This window comes from Gobio gobio, assembly GCF_949357685.1.
Source record: "Gobio gobio genome assembly, chromosome: 20".
NCBI classification, from domain to species: Eukaryota; Metazoa; Chordata; class Actinopteri; order Cypriniformes; family Gobionidae; genus Gobio; species Gobio gobio.
Genome location: NC_137113.1, coordinates 29,118,677 through 29,139,573, shown reverse-complemented (window position 1 = coordinate 29,139,573; position 20,897 = coordinate 29,118,677). Strand labels below are relative to the sequence as shown.

The following is a 20,897-nucleotide window of genomic DNA, read 5'->3' as shown; positions in this document are numbered from 1 at the left end:
TAGAAGATCTGGGATCTGTCAAATCATCTCAGATGTATTAAGCGAGGTACGAAGAACAGGCCCCAGGAAGTGTGTTTGTCAACATAATATCCCCTTACAATCTAATATAGGCTACAATTTAATGTATAGTGTGAACATCATGTTTGTTTTTGTAATAAAATGTTTAAAGCCTTGCTAAGTTAACCTGTGTACAAATGATAAATATAATATATATATTATTTGTTTTTAACGTTTTTTTATTGTGCAATAGTCTGTTTATTGGTTTACATTTTGCTGTTACATAAAGAAAGTCTTCTTTCTGTATGGGGTACATGTGCACAGAAAAAACTAATAATCGCTCTGACAGTGTTGTACACATTTTTTTTTAAAATGTAAAACACACTACCGTTCAAGCGTTTGGGGTCAGTGGGATTTTTTTTGGGGAAAGAAATTAATACTTTTATTCAGCAAGGAAGCATTATATTAAATCAAGAGACAATAAAGACGTTTAACTTTTAATGTTCTAAAAGGTTTGTATTTCAAATAAATGCTGTTCTTTTAAACTTTTTATTCATCAAAGAATCCTAAAAAATATATCAGTTTTCCCAAAAATAAGCAGCACAACTGTTGTCAACAGATAATAAATGTTTTTGAGCAACAAATCAGCATATTAGAATGATATCTGAAGGATTGAGACATTGAAGACTGGAGTAATGACAGGATTGTTATGACCATTGCAGGAGTGATAAAACAGTTAATGTAAATTGTATGAATATTTCACAACATTGCTGTTTTTGCTGTATATTCTTAATCAAACAACTGAAGTCTTAGTCAGCACAAGAGACTTCTTTCAAAAACATTAATTCTTAACCTTAAACGATATTGTATTTATTTCTAGAAACATGGGTAGGTTCTGTGAAAAGATATTTGAGAAAAATACCAAATCATCTCTTCTGACCAAATAATTTTCATGACTCCAGTCATTAATGATTACTGAATTAAAAACAAAATCCCAATTAAATATTTTTGAGCTAAATGAGTAAGTGAACTACAAAATGGGATCCAAGTCCTAAACTGCATTTGTTCATATTTCCTTAATATTTCCTCCTTCTGAATCTCATGGTTTTCCTTTTCAAGCTATAATTTCCACCCTCAGTCCCCCCCCCCCCCTTAAAAAGTAAATATAATCTGTAAATATTCATTTAAAAACAAAATTCTTCATTTAGCATATACTGTTCCATGTATATAAATAAAATGTTTTTGGTTTAAAGGTTGAGTAGAGTACTAAGCAAAATGTATGCAAGTACATTTAAAGCGTTTTTTTTTAAATTGGTTGCTTGCAGAAAATGTAAAAACACAGGGACTCCTTTTTCAACATGTCATTGGGATCCACATAAAGGGAAGGGAATTTTCAATACATTTTTATAATGTAAAGACTGACAGAATATAACAGGCAACATAAAGAAATAAAATTAGAACTAAAACGTGAAATAATTTAATCAACAATATATTTGGGCAAAACACCATTGACGGTTTACAACATACTGTCTTGTCATGCATTAACACACTGAATCTGAAACATGTTTGCTCGGCTTCTGAACGAAAGGCGCTTTCAATCATTCAATAATTATGGTGAATTAACAAAACATCTGAAATTAGCTGAGATGTGATTGTGACGTCATGGCAAAGACGCGCAAATTTAAGAGTAACGTTAGTCGGTTTCTGGCCTTTTTTTTCTTTATACATCTTTTACATAACATGAAAAGCATTGCAGGCTATTCTTTGTGTCGATTTAATCGTACAAACGACAAACATACATACATTACTTTCAACTGACCAAATATGTGGGTCCGCACGAACGATTTTAATAGAAATGTTCTGTCAGAGAAACCTCAGTTCCGATGGCCTAGGCTGAGAGGGTATTAGCTACCATAGAGATGCTGTTTACAGGAAAGACAGTCAAACGATTTGCCGTTTGAAACGGAAATGAAACATCGCTTCAGCTTGACTGAGACAGGTTGAGTCCTGGCCCTTTAGTTTTCGGGGTTTTGAGTAATAACTCGTTATTCTCGGCTGTGAGTCTCTCCACCTCGGTCTCGAGTTCCCGCAGGCGGGCGTCGTCAGCTGGGCACTCGGGGTTCCTCCGGGCGTGGCGGAGCCAGTTGTTCTCCTCCTCTAACCGCGACATACACTTCTCCAGCTCCAGGTATTCCCTAACCAGTTCTTGCTTGGACATATTCTGGAGAGTCTCGACGTGGTACTTCTCATATGTCTCAGAGAAGTCTCTCTGCAAAAACTCCCCGCCTGCGTGCCCAGGTCTGCCCATACCGTCGCTACCTTCGCCGCCGCCGCCGCCCTCCTCCTCGTCGTCCTCTTCGGCCTCGAAATTGTCATCCTCACTGGCCGTGTCATCGGAGCGGATTGCCCCGGGTTTTCTGCCGGCCAGCTCCGTGTTGAGGTCGGGTTCTTCGCGGTCGTGTTCCTCCATCAGGAACTGGGTGGTGTTGTATGGGGCGACGGGGAGACCTTTGGCGAACATTTCGGCGCGCACCCGTGACGCCCGCGCGGTTTCGCGTTCATCCAGCTCTTTCTTCTCCTCCCAGGTTAATTTGAAGTAAGGCTTCCAGCGGCGCTTTTTTTTAGAGGGTCGTCGTCTGTGTTTCTTCTTGCCCTGGCGGCCATCTGACTCGGTGTTTAGTGTCGTGCCGCCACCAGAATCACTCTTATTACTTTTGTTGTCCGCGGGAAACCCGTCGTCACTGGCGGCGTCGCCCGCCTTGGGCTCCGGGTCGCTCCTATCCCGGCCGCGGCACATGGGATGTATATCTCCAGACACCAGACCCGGACAGATCTCCAGCTGATTTCTTTGCACTTGTTTCGAGGGAACGACACTTGCCAGGCCATCTCTCTGCCGCCCTCTGCTGTCATCCTCCGGTGTAGTTTCTTCTTTAATAAGCTCCATAACTGTACACTCCCACCTGAAGGAGATACAAGTTTGTGATCAGTGAGATGAGAGGAAGCCCTCCTTTTATTAAACTGAGCTATGAATAGAAATCAACTTCATAAACACTGTCATTGACAACAACCCATCAAACACTGGGGGAAAGGGAAATGTTTACTCAAAAAGTGAACGATTTTTAACATTATAACACAAGCATTCACAAACTCGCATAAGTAAAATATGAGTTACCTTACCGTTCAACTCAAATCTCGTGTTTGCGTTATTATGCTACCTAAGACTGTTAATGTTAACTCCTTTCTTTCCCTCTACTATTGACTTGGTTTCTCGACGAGTACAAGAACATTTCCCTCCGACGCAAACTCCACTTCGCTTCTGCTACGGAGAGGAGTGGGGCTTGAGCATTTATTACCTCCCCCACGTAAGGCGCATGCGGCCAGTTCTCCAGTTTTTTCCCTGCTTTGTGGGACTTGAAGTCCCGGTAGGCATTGGCACAAAACAACATCTCTCCACCAAAACTCCATTACCCACAATTCAACAATTGTTTTCGGTCATGAGCGGGTTACGCCCACTGGAAATTTTCATTGGATAAAAAGTTTTGGTGCGCTTGCTGAACCATTGAAGCATTCTGATTGGCGGATTTCGTTGTCAATCAAAAATAAAGCTGTCCCGGCCACTCTAGTGGTCGCTACCAAGCGTGTCCGAAGCGGGTAGAAACATCCGCCTCATTCTACGACACATTAAACTTTCACCGCTTTACAAAGACGTAATACTACAAATTGTGTTGATGCCATATTGCACGTATAAAGCAGACAATGATAGTATACTATATCGCGTTTGGTTATTTTGCATCTACCTTAACAATTAAACCTACACCCTGCGCCCTTGTGAGGATTGATCACCACTCGCGCATAAAGTAGTTCTTTTCACAGCAGTATACTCACAATTCAAAGTGAACAGGAACGATTGTGTCACGCTGATGACGAACTTGCAATTTTTAACGACTAAAGTAATTTTTCACTTGTTCAAGTAAAATGTCATATCATAACAAACTATAAAACGTCATAGGGTTGTTACGTGTATTGATCTCTAACGATGAAGTAAGCGATTGCTTAGCAATCTGTTCGTGTTCGCTAGCTGGGTAATGGAGTCTAGATTAACACGAATAAGTTAGCACAAGCAAACTGGTAAATAAATAAATAAAAAACAATAGTCTTATTTCGAAACAAAATCATTGAATTATAGACATTTAAATACTTGGAGTTCCCTGTTGTCTCTGCCAAAAATGTTGTAACATGGATTTAGCTACAAGCTAGCTGATAAAGCTTTCCAGTATATTAAAGCTGATTAGATGAACACCACGTTATTACCCAAGAAGTCGTTTTAGAAAACACCAATACATTGTCTCGTATCATATGGAAATGCTTAGGTTTGAGAAATTAAACCCCGCTGTTGGCTTGCTTGCTCATAAATTAAGTCGTGCTAGGGAAGTTAGCAATCCGTCTTGCTTCTGTTAAAAGAACTAAAGCAAAACAGAACACAGGGCCTGGTCGATATCATTTTAACATTACGTTTTTTAAATGCGCATTCTTGAAGACTATAACGTTTCAGTCGAAATAGAGTACGCTAAAAGCTCCAAACACAGCATAGCTCTCAACTTATCACCTTAAACCAGTAGTGCTAAAAAATGGTCATATAATTACACACTGAAGGCATTTATTTTAACGTAAACCACATACTTTGTAAGGCCAGAATAAACTGATGATAAATCATGATGTTCTGGACAACCACAGAACGAATGAAAGAGTCCCAATTCTTGCTTTAATTGCATGTAGACAATGCAATGCTGTACGTGAATTCGACCTAGATGAATGCATCTAACATTACATGATATTATAGCTCATGAATAAATCATTTTAGTTTGAATCTACTCGCCTATATATTACTAAATACATCTAGTACCCATTCAAACTCAACTGAGCTACACAAAGGAAAACAACCCAGTAAACATAAGTTCCATCTGTAAATAAACGTTTAATCAAAAAAAGTGGACGATCATAGAATACACAATGCAACTGTTCTGTGCATTTATTTTTATTCTCTCATTATAAAACAAAACAAAAAAGGTTTATGTTCAGAGGATATTATCATATACCAGTTATTACTTCTGTTATGTTCCCCACGCAAAGGCCACTGTCTGCATCCTTGCAAGTATAATCAGCAGGTCTGTATTCCTATGTGGTGCAGATGACATTTACATTTTTAACCATCAATAAAGAGATACTAATTAACATGACTTATTTTCCAAATACCAGAGTATCGATATCATACATTATTGACAAAGTCTCTGCACACAGCTACATTTAACCAGCATTACACGGAACACATCATGAACCTTTAATTACATAATCAGCTCCTGGACTCAAGAACTGCACTTATCTTATTCATAAAAGATTAAACTAACAGACTTCAGAGATATGAGGTTAGCACATTTCCTCTCTTCACCTGACGCAAACAAACAAGTGCTACACTTGAAGCACTGAACACCAGGTCACAATTATAATCAATTAGCTTGACTGTTATTTTCATTTCTACTCAGTAGCCTACAGTACATTTATATGCACACATGAATCTTTCTTTTCTTCCGTCGTAACAAAAACATTAAGCCCTGAGTCACAAAAGGCCACACCAACAACAGCAGCAATGTGCGTCCAGAGAAGTCAAATGGCCACCATTTCTCCTGTCAGCAAAACAGAAATTTAAATATTAAAGAGTTTTCTTTTCCACACATATATGAATACATAGTGTATGATTGAGAAGCAGTGACAAGTAACAATTCCTTCTCGAGACTCATGCTCAAAAAGTCTTTCAGAAGTTTTACCTCACCCTCTGCAGCTGTGAATTGTAAATGGGATCTCCATTGTGAATTTTGAGCCTTAAAATAAATATAGATACATATGAATTTGTATTCACTCATCAAAAAACACTAGAGGTGAGAATAAAAGATTAATGCAGAAAATACTTCACAGAACATATATTTTACAAAAAACTAAAAAAATTATAATGACATTTAAAGTAGCACAACATTTATGACTGCAACTATGGTGATCAAAATGTTTATATTTAAGCCATTTCTTGAATTCTTAAAACTTTGATTTTCATATTCAAATGAATATTCGCTGAATAAAATCATGCAGCGCCTGCCTTCTCTCTATTCTTTATACTGCTCAGTTTTGACAAATAGCATGCACATTTATGGTTTTTATTTTATTCAGCTTTCTTACATTTGCAGTTGCAAGACCTTCAACTACCTCTAGTCGTTCCATGACACACTGCATGTCTTCTCTGAGTTGCTGTAAGGCCAGAATGATCTGCTGCTGCACCTGGCCATCCTGCAGCCTGTTAGGCCCACCTTTAGGACCGTCTCCGCCCCCTCGCCCTGAACCAGCCCCTGAGGAGAGCCGCTCTGGCCATCTGGCATTGTGGTGAGCCATATAACCTGGAACAAAAACATGTTGTGGACAACATCCAAACTTTCATCTGCACTGATAATGTGGTAAAGATAATTTGAGTGCTTCAGACCTGAAGGCAATTTAATTTCTTGAGCACCAAATCAGCATATTTGAATGATTTCTGAAGGATCATGTGACACAGAAGACTGGAGCAACTGGGTTGTGGTCTATAATGTGGAACTACAAATCCAGATTGATCTCACCAGAAGGGTCCTTCTGCATTTCCTTTCTTTCTGTGGGCCCCCTCCTCATAGGAGGACCATGCCTATCTTCTGCCCCCTCGCCCCCATGTCCAGCACCCATCTGAGTCCCCTGAGAAAGAGGGCTGTGATGATGCTCCTGGATTCCAGAGGTCTCTGTGCATGCATGCCCATTCTGGAAACCGGAATGATCACCTGGCTGTAAGCAAGTGTAGAAAATGTGGGACATATATATCATTGCATACATTTTAATTAAATTAAGTAAAATTTCAGACCTTATTAGTGTCCAGCTGTTCCAAAGAGTCACAGAAGACATCACTCTCTGAGTCACTAGTCGGCCCCTGACCCTCAGAAAGAAGTTGCTCAACACACATATGTGACCCTGGACCACAAAACCAGTCAAAAGGGTAATTTTTTTAAATTAAGATTTATACATAATCAGAAATCTGAATAAATAAGCTTTCTTTCCATTGATGTATGGTTTGTTAGCATAGGACAATATCTGGTCGAGATACAACTATTTGAAAATCTGGAATCTGAGGGAATCTAAAATATTGAAAATCTAAATATTGAGAAAATAAATCACCTTTAAAATAAGGTCCTTAGCAAATGTTTGATATATTTACAGTAGGAAATGTACAAAATATCTTCATGGAACATGATCTTTTCTTAATATCCTAATGATTTTTTGGCATAAAAGAAAAAAGATAATTTTGACCCATTGCCACAGATATACCCGTGCGACTTATGACTGGTTTTGAGGTCCAGGTTCACATATACAGCGATGAAAGAGAAGAAATACAGTACACACAATCTTGGCATCATTTATTACTTATGTTTGAAAAGCAGCTGTGCTCAGACATGTCTGGATAGTAATCAAGACCATAGCCATAGTAGGTTCTGATATCATTTAAATGCAAAAAAAAATAAAACAAAACTGCAAGTGTTTGTTTGTACAAGCTTAAAACCCATGTTTTTCCATTGTGAAAAAGTGTTTTGGCAGACTCCAAATTGTTTTGGATAGACATTCAACATTTATAGATAGGCTAATCATTCCACTACCTGTGCTCTCAGGTTGAAGTTCATTGTCAGGGGCCATCTCTGTATCCTCCCGTTGAAGAGCCAGTTCTTGTGTTGCCCTCTCCACATCATGTTCAGCCAAACCATCAATTGGTTCTTTGGTATTTGCATCTTTGAAGTACAATGCCGAAATCATAGGTTTATCACACAGAACTCATAGTATTTAAAAAAAAAAACTAATAATATAATAATAATAATACACACCCAATCTGAGAGATAAAAGTGCCTCTGGAGGTCTAGGCATATCGTGAATGACATGATAGAGAGGTTCAAAATAGTGGAAAAAGGATGCAGTCTTCTCATTGATTTGCATGGTGTCTATTACCTGTTAATGATATAAAACCAGCAAACGAATAGAAACAAATTATTTGCTTGGCTGCTCAACACAAATTTGCATGTTATCTACAGCGACATGATTTAGAGAAAAATGTCCAATACTTTCTTTTCCCTAAAGTTGCTTTATGGATTGATGAGGTTTCATTAAAGCTCTCACACCTCTTGAGCAACTTTCTTCATTTGATCCACATAAGCAGCCATGGCACTCTCTCGACTCATGTCTCCCAGCTTATTCCAAGCATCCCTGACACAAGATCAGTCCTTTAAATGGCTCTCATCACATGTACTTCAATTAGGCACATTATGGAACTGAAATATGATGTTAAAAATCAGTTTACCATTTGTAACGGCCAATAGGGTCCCAGAATCCAGGGCGTGATGCTGTACATGGGCCACAGACTGCATGTTTGTACAGGCCATAAAACCGCAGCATCACTTCATAAGAGGGTCTGTAGGAACCTGTGCAAGTGCAATGTAAATTGAACACAGGTGTCATAATTGCGGCTGTGAATCAGTGTGATATGGTGGACTGGAATTTTTTGCAATGACAAGCTGTGCAAGTTTTACATCTGCTACAGTATGATGATGTTGTGTTGAATGACATCACTATTGTGTACAATAATGTCATTTTTGTCAATGGTGAGCAAAGCTACCATTTTTGGGCAGGCTTTGAATGACGTCGACAGCCGCCTGAAAGCTCCTTTGACAGTCCTCGGCCTCTGACATTGTAAGAGCTGGCATATCATACGGTCTCTATCTTTCCCACACTTCTGCTGCCGCATGGTCATTAACTGGACAACCTGTAGATTATATCCACTGGTGACAAATCTGTCATGCTGCCATTCTATGCAATGTTCAGAAATCAAGTTTCGGAAGAAATTGTGTTCTCATATTACTTGGACGGCACTTAAGAAAGGTTATGAAATGAAAAACTCCTACTTTAATTAATATCATTATTTTTAATCGTCCAGGTGACTTAGATTTTCTGCCCTCACTTATTTCAGGTTATTAGCCAGGAGGTTAAGCTGAGTTAGCTAGGTTTAACTCACCTGCCCTGTACTCCTGCTGCCATAACACCCGAACACACACATATATATATATAAACTGTAATAAAAAACAACATAACGATGCACCCTCTCCTTTCTTTGCACAATCAGTTTGAGAACCGTACGTTTCGTTCACCTTTTAGAATCTCGGCCTGGAGTTCACTTCCTGATTCTGTCACGTGATGGAGTATTCACGGTGATGATTGGTCTCTGTCCCTGACGTAACCATATACATACAATCTATGATTGTAACAGCAAAGCAATAGGGAAAAAATATTGTGAGAAAATAAATGTTTATTTTTAAGTATTAAAATTTCAACATCTTTCAATTGCGTTTCTCACTAATAGTGCGATTAGCATCCGTAAAAAAATGTTTGGGATTAAATGAAAAGAACGTATACGTTAATCATTACTTTAATTGGTGGTAGGGTTAGGGTTAGTTGTAGTTAAAACACTGCAAACGTTAAACTTGTATCGTTTGAAATATGCGTCCAGTTGGTGAGCTTTGATTGATTCAGTTGGTTGTTTGTGTCATCGCTAGAGGGAGACATTTTACTAACGTTAATCCTGATCTCAGCACAGGCTCGTCTGCATAAAGCTCTCTTATGGTAAGAAATCATCAACGTTAGTCCAGCCTTCATCAGCCAGTTTGCTGTATATTGTTGTTTTTTTATTTGCGTTTTATTTTGCGTAACAATAAATAATATTTGCGTTTTGATTTGAAGATACAGTCGCTGTATTTCCATGTTTGTGTCGAATCCCATTTGAGGTGCGCTTATAAATTCTCGTTGAGTAAGACAATTGATTTGAGGTTTTGGACAATAGCATATAAATTGGACACCTAAATCTGTGCTTTTAATGGGTAACGTTAGCTGTTTCTGTCGTTGTGTGTATGTAAGTTAGTAGGTTAGTGTAGGACCAATGAAATGTCATAACGGCACAGCGAGCTTTTTAACATTCATGAGTTCATCAGACAGGGGCAGTGCTTACACGCTTTCCACATATACATGATGAGCTGTATCATTACTGAACACTAACTACACACCCATCCGTGTATTTATCCACATCAGTTAAACCCTCGAGCTTAAGACGCAAGAGGACATGTTGAGAAAGGAGAAGAATGGAGCCGGGACATCCCAACTTAAACCAGACGATCCCCTGATAAAACTGGGTAAGACATTATTATTATTATTATTAGGTTACATATATTTTGGTATAAATTTCATATTAGCCTACTTCATATCTGTCGCAGTTTATCTGTCAGTCAGATATACGCCTCAGATATAAGTTTTGTTTGTTACTATAACAAAACCTGCGCGTTTTCGTTCAGAATCATTGGCATGGAGAAAGAAAAATATTATATTCATAAAAGCTTTTTATTCAAAATTAAGAAGCCATGTGAGGTGTGTTATACAATATCCGATATAAATATGCTATTAATCACCAGTGAACGAGCCAGAGTAAGAGAACAAACAGGGTATTTTTCTTTTCTTTTTGAAATATTCAAGAAAATTAACATTCATTTTGCCTTCACTCACATTAGGTTATGGTTACACACAGTTTTGTTTAAAACAGTATTTCATAAGAACCTAATACTGATTTTTAGAGTTCCACAATCATCAGTCTTGCAATGAACTCCTGCAGGGGTCCAGGACGATAAGGATGTGAAAGCAATGCTGCAGGGCTCTTCTATGACCAAGGTGCGTTCTCCACGCTGGAAGAGGAAGCGGATGCTGAAGCTGATGAATGATGGAGTCACCGTCTGGTGTGAATCCAACAAGGCCACCAACAGAGCCAAAACTCAGCAGTCCTGTGAGTTGCTCAGCATTTAGTGTTTTTATGTATTAGATTAGATTAATCTTTTTTCTTTTTTTCCATAGTGTGCTGAGTGTTAAAAATAAGGTTTTCATTTTCGATACATTCTAAAAATGCTGGGTTGTCTCAACCCATGTTTGGGTCAAATAGGCACAAACCCAAACCCAACAGTTGGGTTTAAAATTTGAATTTAAAAGTTTAAACTTTAAACCAACAGTTGGGGTTTGTCCATAATTTGATCCAAACCAGCCTTTTTCTGAGTGTAAATGATGTTCTGTATTCTGTGCTGTGGAAATGTCTGTGCCCCTCCCAGTAAATACACCTAATTATGGCAGGATCAGCCAGGTCTATTGGCCACAGCACTGACAGTCATTACAGGGCTGGCCTATTTGTAGTTCAGACGGGGGGGTTTCTCTAAGCTTCACGACATTCTAATTATGGTCTGTGACTACGTCGGAAGAGTCCAAGCCCTTCACTTTATGGTTTGCTCCATATACTTCACATGAATAATTACCCTTTCCCTGGCAACTGTGCACATGGCTTAAATTAGAATTATGTCTATAATTGCTTTTAGTTGGAAAGATCATGTTTTGTGTGATGTGGTCAGAAAACACCCACTTTTACACTAACGCTATGGTGTGTGTGTGTGTGCCTGTAGGAATGGAAAAAAATTCTTTATCTTAATTGTTTCTTCTAGACAACATTTCCTGCTTAAATAATTTCACTTACACTACCGTTCAATAGTTTGAGCTTGGCATGATTTTTTTTCATGTTTTTGAAAGAAGTCTCTTAGGCTCCCCAAGGCTGTATCTACTTGATCAAAAATACAGTAATATTGTGAAATATTACAATTTAAAATAATTGTTTACTATTTAAATGTATTTTTTAAATGTAATGTATTCCACCAGTCTTCAGTGTCACATGATTCTTCTGATATGCTGATTTGGAGCTCAAGAAACATTTTGTATTATTATCAATGTTGTACTGCTTAATATTTTTGTTGAAAATACTATGATATTTAGAAAGTTCAAAAGAACAGCTTTTGCAACAATGTAAAAGTTGTTAATGTCACTTTATCACACTGATATTGTCACGGTGCTCGCAGGGAAACGGTAGCCTGGTCTTACCAGACTCTCGTACATTTCATTTGTGCAGAGAGTCTGGCCACTCTCCATTGACAAGCGTTTACTTCCTTGAAGGCGGGAACTCTGTTGAAGTTTAAAACTATTGGATCTGCTCAGAGTCACTCTGATCTGCCATAACCAACAGCTAACGTTTGTTCGTGACGTATGTCATGCGCCATTCGCCTTTAATTCTCACATGGAAGTCCGCAAATAAATGTGCACACCACCTCAGTGATAAAACCTTGTGCATTCGGATTGTGATTTCTTCACGGTGGCGGGGAGAGTTTTGTGATCGGGAACGCGCTGCACTCGTGGTCCGTAACATGATTGTACATGCTGTAAATATGCTGTCATATGCTTGGTATAATAAGAATAAATGCTGCCGTAAATAACAGCCCAATTCAAATGTTTACGTGCTTTTCTTCTTTTTATTTTTTGAGCGGTAATGAAATATTTTGCTCTTATAAACACTTGCCAGCATGTAAAGAAATACAAGTCAAGAAATGCATCCAGATTTTAGCGCACGCAACCGTACGGTGCTCTGCAGGGTCTAAAGGATACAAACAGTGAATTTTGAAGTAATATATTCTTGAAAACTCAGAGATGTGGATTCGGAGAGCAATTACATTACCACACGACCTTGGTGTTTGTCAAAAGCAGTCGGTAATTCAACCTGGGGTTTTTTCGTGGGTGGTGGGTGACGGACGGCTTCAGCAACTCCTTCACCACTAATGGAGCGAACTAAATACATTTCCCGGACCACAACATCATGGCCACCAACACAACTCAGCAGTGATTGTTCTTGCTCCGTGTAGCGGAGTTCGTTTGTTCAGGGAAGAAAGAGGCGGGAACCGGCGAAAGTTTAACAACTTTTAATCAAATAATAAACACAAAATGAAAGTAAAAGCGGTGCCCCCTCACGGACGACTGCCGCGCACACACATAACAAAATGTAAACAAAACACAACTTAAAATCCAGTCCTTCACCGGTGTCGCTCGTCCATATGCCGCTGTGCTCCCTCATGAGAGGACTCGAGACTCATTCTCAATCACACACACCGATCTCGCTCTTCCACCTCGACACACTCCGGCTTTAAAGGTCCCATGGCATGGCATTTTTCTATTATTTTATAATGTTTCCTGAGGTGTACTTATATTGTTAGTATGACTTTTACATCATAAAATGTCATAATTTAGAAATAAAAGGCATTTTTTCTATACTGCTGTTTGCCCTGTGGCTGAATGCCCTGCTTCAAGAGGCGTGTCAGCTGTGAGACTTCAGTAAAAACGCCCACTGTTGTGATTGGCTGACATCTTTGCATTTTAAATGAGCGGAGGGGGCGTGGTTTAACGAGGCATGAGCAGGCACGAGCTGCTGCCAGAGAGACGGATGGACCTGAGTTCACTTCACATCAGTTCTCAGCATGTCTGAACTGTTGTAGTTACAGCATATACTTCAGGTTATTAGTCTATTTCTAGTCGGAGGGACTGTCACTCATGTCAGAAAGTTAGTAACTTTAGGAAATTATGGATCAGCGCAGTCCGATTTGGTGAACTGATTCGGTTCACTAAAAAGAACTGGTTCAAAAGAAAGATCGTTCGCGAACCAGACATCACTAATGTACCAGAGACGGAGCTCAGCGATTGCTAACAAAGTTATTTATAGTAACTACTGAGTTATGAGAGCGCTGTCTGTCAGCGCGAGTTTATTGTGTTTGTATCTGAGAGTTCTGAATGAACACGAGTCCCAGTCACACAGAGTCCGTCTTCATCATTATTACCAACTTTGTAACACATGCAAAGTACCATTACAGCTGTCGAGATGAACGAGTTAAAAGTAAGTGTTGGTAATAGCATTATTTTTTAAAATAAAATAAAAGCGTCAGTGACGCACGTTGAGTACACAGCGCAAACAAAGACACAACTGCAGTAATCGAATGTAATCCAGTTTATTGTGGGGCTAGGCTGGCTAGCCCGAATATGCTCACGCTTACCCCCCTTCTGCTTAATCTCATGCCGCGTTTGGTGCCTCCGCTGTGGGCCAGATGCAGTACTGGGGGTCGGGGATGTTGAAGGCCACCGGCCAGTGCAGCCCGAGCTTCGGTGTGTGTGAGGCTGATGTTGAGCTGAAACTCATGACTGTATGCACATTTTAGAACCGATAGACGCGACGAGGACGTACAAAAACACTGACTCGCAAGATAGAAAACACGAAAACACCGTTCTGTCTGGAGAGAGAGAGAAGCCGCATTGTGTGCACGAATAATAAATAATTAGCTACACATCAGAAATCACTGATCACAGATCAGAAGGAACTGAAAAAAGACTTCTGTTTTCATTTGTACATCCAAACACTGAGAAACTGCCAGCATTCACTCGTTGACAACACATGATCTCGCGAGCGTTTGCATGGGCGTGCCAGATTCTCTGGGTGGAGGAAAGGGAGGTAACCGCTCCTGCTTGGACGTCAAACCAGGAGACTTCAGGATTGGCTCGTCTGGCCTGTCATTTTCTCAAAGGCAGAGAGAGACAGCCAGAACTCGGGTTTACACCGATCAACATTTCTATCCACTTGGGGACAATATTCAGGCTAGGGGAACTCATATTAATGTTGAAAAACCTCATAAAATGAAAATTTCATGCCATGGGACCTTTAACTTCTGGACATTAGTCAGCGGTGCCAGTGCCACACATCGGTTGCCGTGGTAACGAACAATACCGTAACGCTGGCGTATATAGTATAACTTTTATTTGAGGAAATCCGTTTATAATAGGCTTTTTGGTCTGAACTTATTGGTCCTGCGCTGCTTATTGATTCAGTTAATTTTAATGAAAATACATTGTATGTATATCAGATATCTGATATCTTTTTAGTGGCATTCAGTGTAAGGATTTGACTGTTCATAGATTAGGTCAGTTCTCTTGCGCTGCTGCTTCATCGTCTGCATCGGGAGTTAACGCAGTTTGAGCAGCGCAGACAGCTGTCAATCAACCCGTCACTGCGGGTCTCAGGTGCACACCCTCCGCTCAGCTTCGCCCTCGGTTCGTCTACGCTGGGCTCTGCCCATTTTTCCAGCATTTTTCAAATATTGCCAGTGGGTGGAGTTAAGCTCTGAGCTGGGGTTTGGTTACCCTTTAAAGCTACGCTGTGTGATATTTTCCCCATCTAGTGGTGAACTTGTATATGACCATCCAGTGAATTTTAGTTTCTGTTCCTCTCAATTCCGATTTTGTTTTAACTCCTACGGTGGCCTATTTAGTCCAAGATTAACATGGCTTCCAGTTCGACCTCGTCCACATTCGACACGGTGCCATCGAGTGTTAAAACGCCAAAGGCGAAGCTTGAATTTACAGGTATGTCCCTCTTTGGCTAATGTACTTTCAAGATGGAGGGGCAACATGGCGACCCGCATTCGAACCCCTCACCCGTATGTATTTTCAATGGCATATTATAAACTTACGAGAATACTTTATTACTTGAAAGAAGTAAATATACATTAATGAGCACATATATTTTTGAAAGAACTAAGTGTTTTTAGCTAAGAATAAACTAAAAAAGTTACACAGTGTAGCTTTAATGGAACACAGCTGATACATAGAACTCATAATGACGGTAACCAGGGAGACAGACAAGTGGCGGGAAACTGAACAAAGAAACATGTGACAAATGAATAGCAAACTGAAGGTCCATGAACAAAACTAAACTGAACGTGACAGATATAAAACGAATGCATTGCTGAAGAAAAAATTTAATTCCTTTTTTTTTTTTAAATCTTGCTGACCCTAAACATTTGAACAGTAGCAAGAATAAAGATCTTACTATTTCTGTTAACACATGACGTGTAAGGTGTGCTCTTTATAAAGTAGTATGAAAATGACTGTTTGCATAGCTAACATTTAGGTTTAGTTCTCAGTGAGTTATGTTCTATTAAAAGTGATTTAAAAAGTTGACAGGACACAAATATGGAGACTTATTTTGGAGCAAAAAGTCCATACCCTATGTTTTAGGCCACTGCTGTCCACCTTCTGCACACTGGTATGGGCCTTTTCTAAATTTAGAGGCTGTTTTGGCTCATTTGGTCTACTGACCAATTGACTCTATACACAGGAAAAGCTAAATTGTCCTGTGTTGGCTTAATTATTGTTTGTTTCCTTATTTTTGTGCCCCTGTCAATATTAACAAAACTATTTTAAATGTTTGATTTTTTGTCACATTAAAAATACCTCCTTTCCTCTCAGTCTCTGTGATGGAAGTGGAGTGTGTGTGGGAGGGCTGTAAGTCTGAGACGCTGAGAAACCTGGCCACCTCGCTCCCAGAAGAGCAGTGTCTCACCATTATGTTCAAAGGAGGGAGGAGGAGCTTGGATCTCCAGTGTGACACAGAAGAGGAAGCCCAGCACTGGGTCAGTGGCATTCGAACCCTCCAGGGCAGAGTCAACAACATGACCCAGAAAGAGAAACTCGACAGATATCCTTCAGAATATAATATCATCAGATTCAGTCCCAGCTCATTAGTCTAGGTCATAATCGAATGACATTTGAAAAGACTAACCGTTATTCATTACTGATTAAGTTACTCTTCTCTTTTGCATCAGGCTAATGAACTAGAGTTGTTGGTGTGTCTAGCCTTTCTTTCCTTCAGTGGGGAACAAGTGACTGCAAATTTATTAGAGAACATGTCACTCTCTAATAAATCACGGAGATGAATTGATAATCCTCAATTTGATTCAGATTTGCAATTAGAAATGTAAGCAGGTATAATTAAAATGAATTGAAATGCAAATAATTTATTTAATTGTAATTTGTAGGGTGCGAGATGGATGAAAACGAGGCTGGGAGGGTCTGTTCACGGGTTATGCATTTGTATACCTGGTTGTTGATCATTCAGCGCATGCATTTAAATGAAAAATGCCTCGTGACAAGAACTCTGAAAAATGTGTTCTTATAACCTGACACAATGTTTAAAACGTGTCACCAGACAACAAAATGCCACGCTAGTTTTGAGTTCGTTTGCCAACCGCCGTAAAAAAACCCAAAGTATATGTGCTTTATGTAACAGACCATTGCGCTGCTTTGTCAACATTTCGCACATGAGTGCCACCTTTTTACATCTTGTTAAATTAAGTTAGACCTTTAAAAACTCGCCTCTGTTTCTGGATTATTGTCCATTTCACTCCATTTGTTTTTTTTAAAGCAAACATGCGTTATGAGTGAATAGTCACTAAGTACAACTTGTTGAATATCTTAATTGAATATACTGAATAACTTTTATGTCTCCCTCAGCCTTGTTTTCATGATAAACTAAATATGGCCGCTACCCTAACACATGTAAAATCATGTCTGAATCAGCTCCCTTTGTTCAGAAGTCAGGGCACTGATTAGGGAGTCTGCCATTTTAAGAGCTGTCTCAATCGCAGAATCCTTTGAGTGCACTGAAACTGGTGCTCATTGTTGCTCACTATTTTCCATTATTATGTTTTCCTTTTTGGTAACACTTTACAATACGGGTGCACTAATATGCATTAATTCATGCTTAACTAATGCACAAATAATCACGAGTTAATGTATGCCTCATGAAGAACTAAACCATTTATTAATGATTACTGCATCAGCAACCAATGAACATTATTTATGATTAATAGATTAAGTAATATATTAATTGCTAATAATTAAATATGACATAATGTATTTATTCCCTAATAACATATTATATTAAGTAATAATGTGAATTAATTAAAAGCCATGCATTTCAACTTTCAGTTGTCTGCTTTAATTAATCATTAGCTAACGATTTGCAAAGGTTTCATTATGCTATGACTTTACTTGTTGAGGCACATCACTATTAACTAATTGTTAAATAATATGTCATTGTGGTTATGGCTTTTTAATTAATTTTTAATTAGTCAATAGTCATGTGACTATTAGTCATTCATTGAAATGCATGGCTTTGACCCGTTGTGGTAATTAACATATGAATTTACACTATTAGTTAATATAATATGTTATATGGGAATTAATACAATATGACACATTTAACTAATAACAATTTAATGATTACTTAATCTATTAACCATATATAATCTTCATTAGTTGCTGATGCAGTGATCATTAATAAATGGTTTAGTTCTTCATGAGGCATACATTAACTCATGATTATCTGTGCATTAGTTAAGCATGAATTAATGCATATTAGTGCACCTGTATTGTAAAGTTTTACCGCCGCGGTTCATAAATACCAGTACAGTGACGTTGTCATGTCGCTGGATATAGTCATTGATGTCCCAATGTGTAGTGGAGGATCCTTAGGATCCTTATCAGTGCCTGAATTTGTGAATGATGTACTGATTCATGGTCTAGGGAGTGGATTTAGACACGGTCATTTGGTTTATAAATGTAGGAACACTTTTGAATTTTTAAGACAATGGACTGTATAGTACTAATTGAATGCATTATGCAATTTTAACCTGTCTATACCCTTGACTGCTCTCACTTGGATCTATGGCTACCTGAAACAAGCTGATATGAACAAAGATGGCAAGATGTCATACAAGGAGGTCCAGATCCTTTTCAAGATGATCAACATAGACCTGAATGACGAATATGCTGCCAACCTCTTTAAGGTCAGCCATTATTCCCCAGCAGCACTTGACTTGCTTTATAATGTTTCAATTGGAAAGACTTTAATTACAGAACAAATCTTCCTGTGTTGCTGAAAAAGCAACACAAATAATAATGAACTCTAAAGACTAAATGGATTTTAAGAACATTGAGCTTGAGTGATCGAATGGAATTCAAGCGTAGTTCAGGCAGACCACTGATCGCTAAATGATATCAGCTGACGCTCAGCTGATTTGCTACTCCACCTACTCTTATCAACTATAGTATTTAAGCTCATTCAAACTCATGCTCCTCAGTCTGTCGCACAGACATTTACACCCACCTCCACCCCTTCACCTCCTAGCATCTCTTTATTATAGAGCATTGGACTCCGTGTAGAAACTCTATTTATGTAATAATTGCATCTTCTGTAACATGTGCTAAGAAACATTTGGTTATTACTAAGGCTTGGGGTATTTGTGTCTCAAGGATGGATCTCAGGCTGTCTAGTATGGCAGCTTGAGCACCTTGGAGCCTAAGCCTTTCGCCAAATCCAAAGATTGTCAATAAAATTCATCCTCAAGGGGTTTCTGACTGAAATAATAATAACTGTTAATTCATGTTCTTAAAATCCATTTTGTTTTAAATTTAGAGTGGAAAAATAAAATAATTTGCTTGATATGTATATAAAACCATAGAATCATATATATATTTGTCTATCAGAAGTGTGATAAATCAGAAGACGGACGGCTTGAACACGAGGAGATTGAGCAGTTTTGCCGTGAGTTGCTACGTCGGCCTGAGCTGGATGCAGTGTTTCAGCAGTACTCCGCTAATGCTTGTGTCCTGTCCACCGTGGATTTGCGAGAATTCCTGAAAGACCAGGGCGAGGACCACACACTTGTGCATGCGCAGAGCCTTATTCTCAACTATGAGCTCAATGAATGGGGTAATTTGTACTTTCTATGATTTTAACACACAATCCTTGGTAGAAACCCTCTAAATATTCAGTGATAAAAAAAACAGTAAGCTGTACACCCAATTTACAGTAATAATCAGTATTATTTTATTGCAATTGACACTGTTTGTCAGGCATGTAATTCTGAGCGCTGAGAACACAAACTGTGTTCTGTCTTATGCAGCCCAGAAGAACCAGTTCATGACCCCCAATGGTTTCACCATGTACATGCTGTCTAAGGAGAATGATGTGTATAACCCAGAGCACAGCAGAGTCCACCAGGACATGAGCCGTCCACTAAGTCACTACTTTATCTCCTCCTCACACAACACCTACCTCACTAAAGACCAACTCATCAGCGAGAGCAGCGTTAACGCTTATATCAGGTAAAATGCTCAAATATTACAAAACATAAATACAGCACTGGTGCTTTTAGCAGATAATGTGTTTACATTTACACGCATACTGGAAAAAAAGATGACCTTTTCAGTGAAATCTTTCACAAATATTGTAATAGTGTTCATGTTTGTTTGTGGCACAGAGCTCTAAGACAAGGCTGTCGCTGTGTGGAGCTGGACTGCTGGGATGGGGAAAAGGAGCCAGTTATTTACCATGGGCACACCCTCACCTCCAAAGTGCCATTTAGCGAGGTGGTGAAGGTCATTGCTGAATATGCTTTCAGGGTGAGCACAGGAAGTGGCTCTCTGTCTTCAGCTCACTGTGTGACGCTTTCACTGTGGGAAATAACGCAAAGGGTTATTTTGTTTGTGTTTTTACCTTAAGTCAAGACTTATGTGATTCACTATGAAAAATATCTTAATCAGTATTTTTCTTGATTTCCTGTAAAATGCCTAAACATCATTAAAGTAAGATCAATTTAAAAGTAAATAATAGCATAAAAAATGCAGTTATTAGTAGTATATGCTTAAAAGATTATGTTTACAAATAAAAATATGTAGCTTCTTATGTAAATGTGTTTTGTATCTATGTTCAGATATTTTTACGGGAAAACAAGAAGTTGTTTTTTAGTTTGTTTGTTGGATAGTTTGTATTGTTCTAGTTCACCAGACCTTTTAGATTAGAGTCTAGAGTTTATTATTAGACAAATTAATAGATAGGCTTGGGTACCTGTTTGAGAATCAAATGTGTGCAAATTATGTTTTAATAACAAAGTTTGGGAGGAGCATGTTTCGATAATCAACCCATTTAGAACGAGAAGATATGTTATATATATTAGGCAGCAAGTGAACATTTTGTCCTCAAAGTTGATGGGGAAAATGGGCAAGTGTAA

General features: G+C 38.7%; 3 protein-coding genes across 14 annotated transcripts in view; 1 reads left to right on the top strand and 2 right to left on the bottom strand.

The window, feature by feature from the left end:
- Positions 1-1,451: 1,451 nt before the first annotated feature.
- hexim1 (HEXIM P-TEFb complex subunit 1) lies at positions 1,452-3,330 on the bottom strand. Its single transcript, XM_079846101.1, has 2 exons — positions 3,175-3,330; positions 1,452-2,957 (listed from the first exon to the last, which is right to left on the bottom strand). The coding sequence occupies exon 2, from the start codon at positions 2,939-2,941 to the stop codon at positions 1,979-1,981; it is 963 nt and encodes a 320-aa protein (XP_079702227.1). The 5' UTR covers positions 2,942-2,957; positions 3,175-3,330; the 3' UTR covers positions 1,452-1,978.
- A 1,619-nt stretch (positions 3,331-4,949) lies between these two features.
- Positions 4,950-9,330, bottom strand: acbd4 (acyl-CoA binding domain containing 4). 12 transcript variants are annotated; one of them, XM_079846095.1, is made up of 11 exons: positions 9,249-9,316; positions 8,720-8,866; positions 8,405-8,525; positions 8,226-8,310; positions 7,935-8,055; positions 7,713-7,841; positions 6,926-7,032; positions 6,654-6,849; positions 6,250-6,437; positions 5,820-5,873; positions 4,950-5,678 (listed from the first exon to the last, which is right to left on the bottom strand). In XM_079846095.1, exons 2-11 carry the CDS (start codon positions 8,805-8,807, stop codon positions 5,553-5,555), a joined length of 1,215 nt encoding a protein of 404 aa, XP_079702221.1. In that variant the 5' UTR covers positions 8,808-8,866; positions 9,249-9,316; the 3' UTR covers positions 4,950-5,552. The 12 variants fall into 12 exon arrangements, with proteins under 12 accessions (XP_079702221.1, XP_079702217.1, XP_079702223.1 ...); XM_079846091.1 differs by having other exon boundaries at positions 6,223-6,437; positions 9,116-9,291; XM_079846097.1 differs by having other exon boundaries at positions 5,825-5,873; positions 6,223-6,437; positions 9,116-9,291.
- Positions 9,331-9,666: 336 nt separating this feature from the next.
- The window catches only part of plcd3b (phospholipase C, delta 3b), a 30,006-nt gene continuing 18,775 nt past the window's right edge, over positions 9,667-20,897 (top strand). The window contains exons 1-8 of the mRNA XM_079846084.1: positions 9,667-9,720; positions 10,183-10,283; positions 10,757-10,924; positions 16,291-16,519; positions 18,542-18,671; positions 19,372-19,597; positions 19,791-19,992; positions 20,148-20,289. Of these exons, the coding sequence (XP_079702210.1) occupies positions 10,214-10,283; positions 10,757-10,924; positions 16,291-16,519; positions 18,542-18,671; positions 19,372-19,597; positions 19,791-19,992; positions 20,148-20,289 (1,167 nt within the window). The 5' untranslated portion in view covers positions 9,667-9,720; positions 10,183-10,213. The remainder of the gene's footprint in view (positions 9,721-10,182; positions 10,284-10,756; positions 10,925-16,290; positions 16,520-18,541; positions 18,672-19,371; positions 19,598-19,790; positions 19,993-20,147; positions 20,290-20,897) is intronic.

Excerpts from the sequence above, each read along its gene's own strand:
- hexim1 (XM_079846101.1), bottom strand. The coding sequence starts at position 2,941 with ATGGAGCTTATTAAAGAAGAAACTACACCGGAGGATGACAGCAGAGGG.
- acbd4 (XM_079846090.1), bottom strand. The coding sequence starts at position 8,807 with ATGCCAGCTCTTACAATGTCAGAGGCCGAGGACTGTCAAAGGAGCTTT. Across the intron at positions 8,311-8,404 it reads CCTATTGGCCGTTACAAATG|GGATGCTTGGAATAAGCTGG; the intron begins GTAAACTGATTT and ends ATCTTGTGTCAG. Across the intron at positions 5,874-6,222 it reads AAGGTCTTGCAACTGCAAAT|GCTCAAAATTCACAATGGAG; the intron begins GTAAGAAAGCTG and ends ATTTATTTTAAG.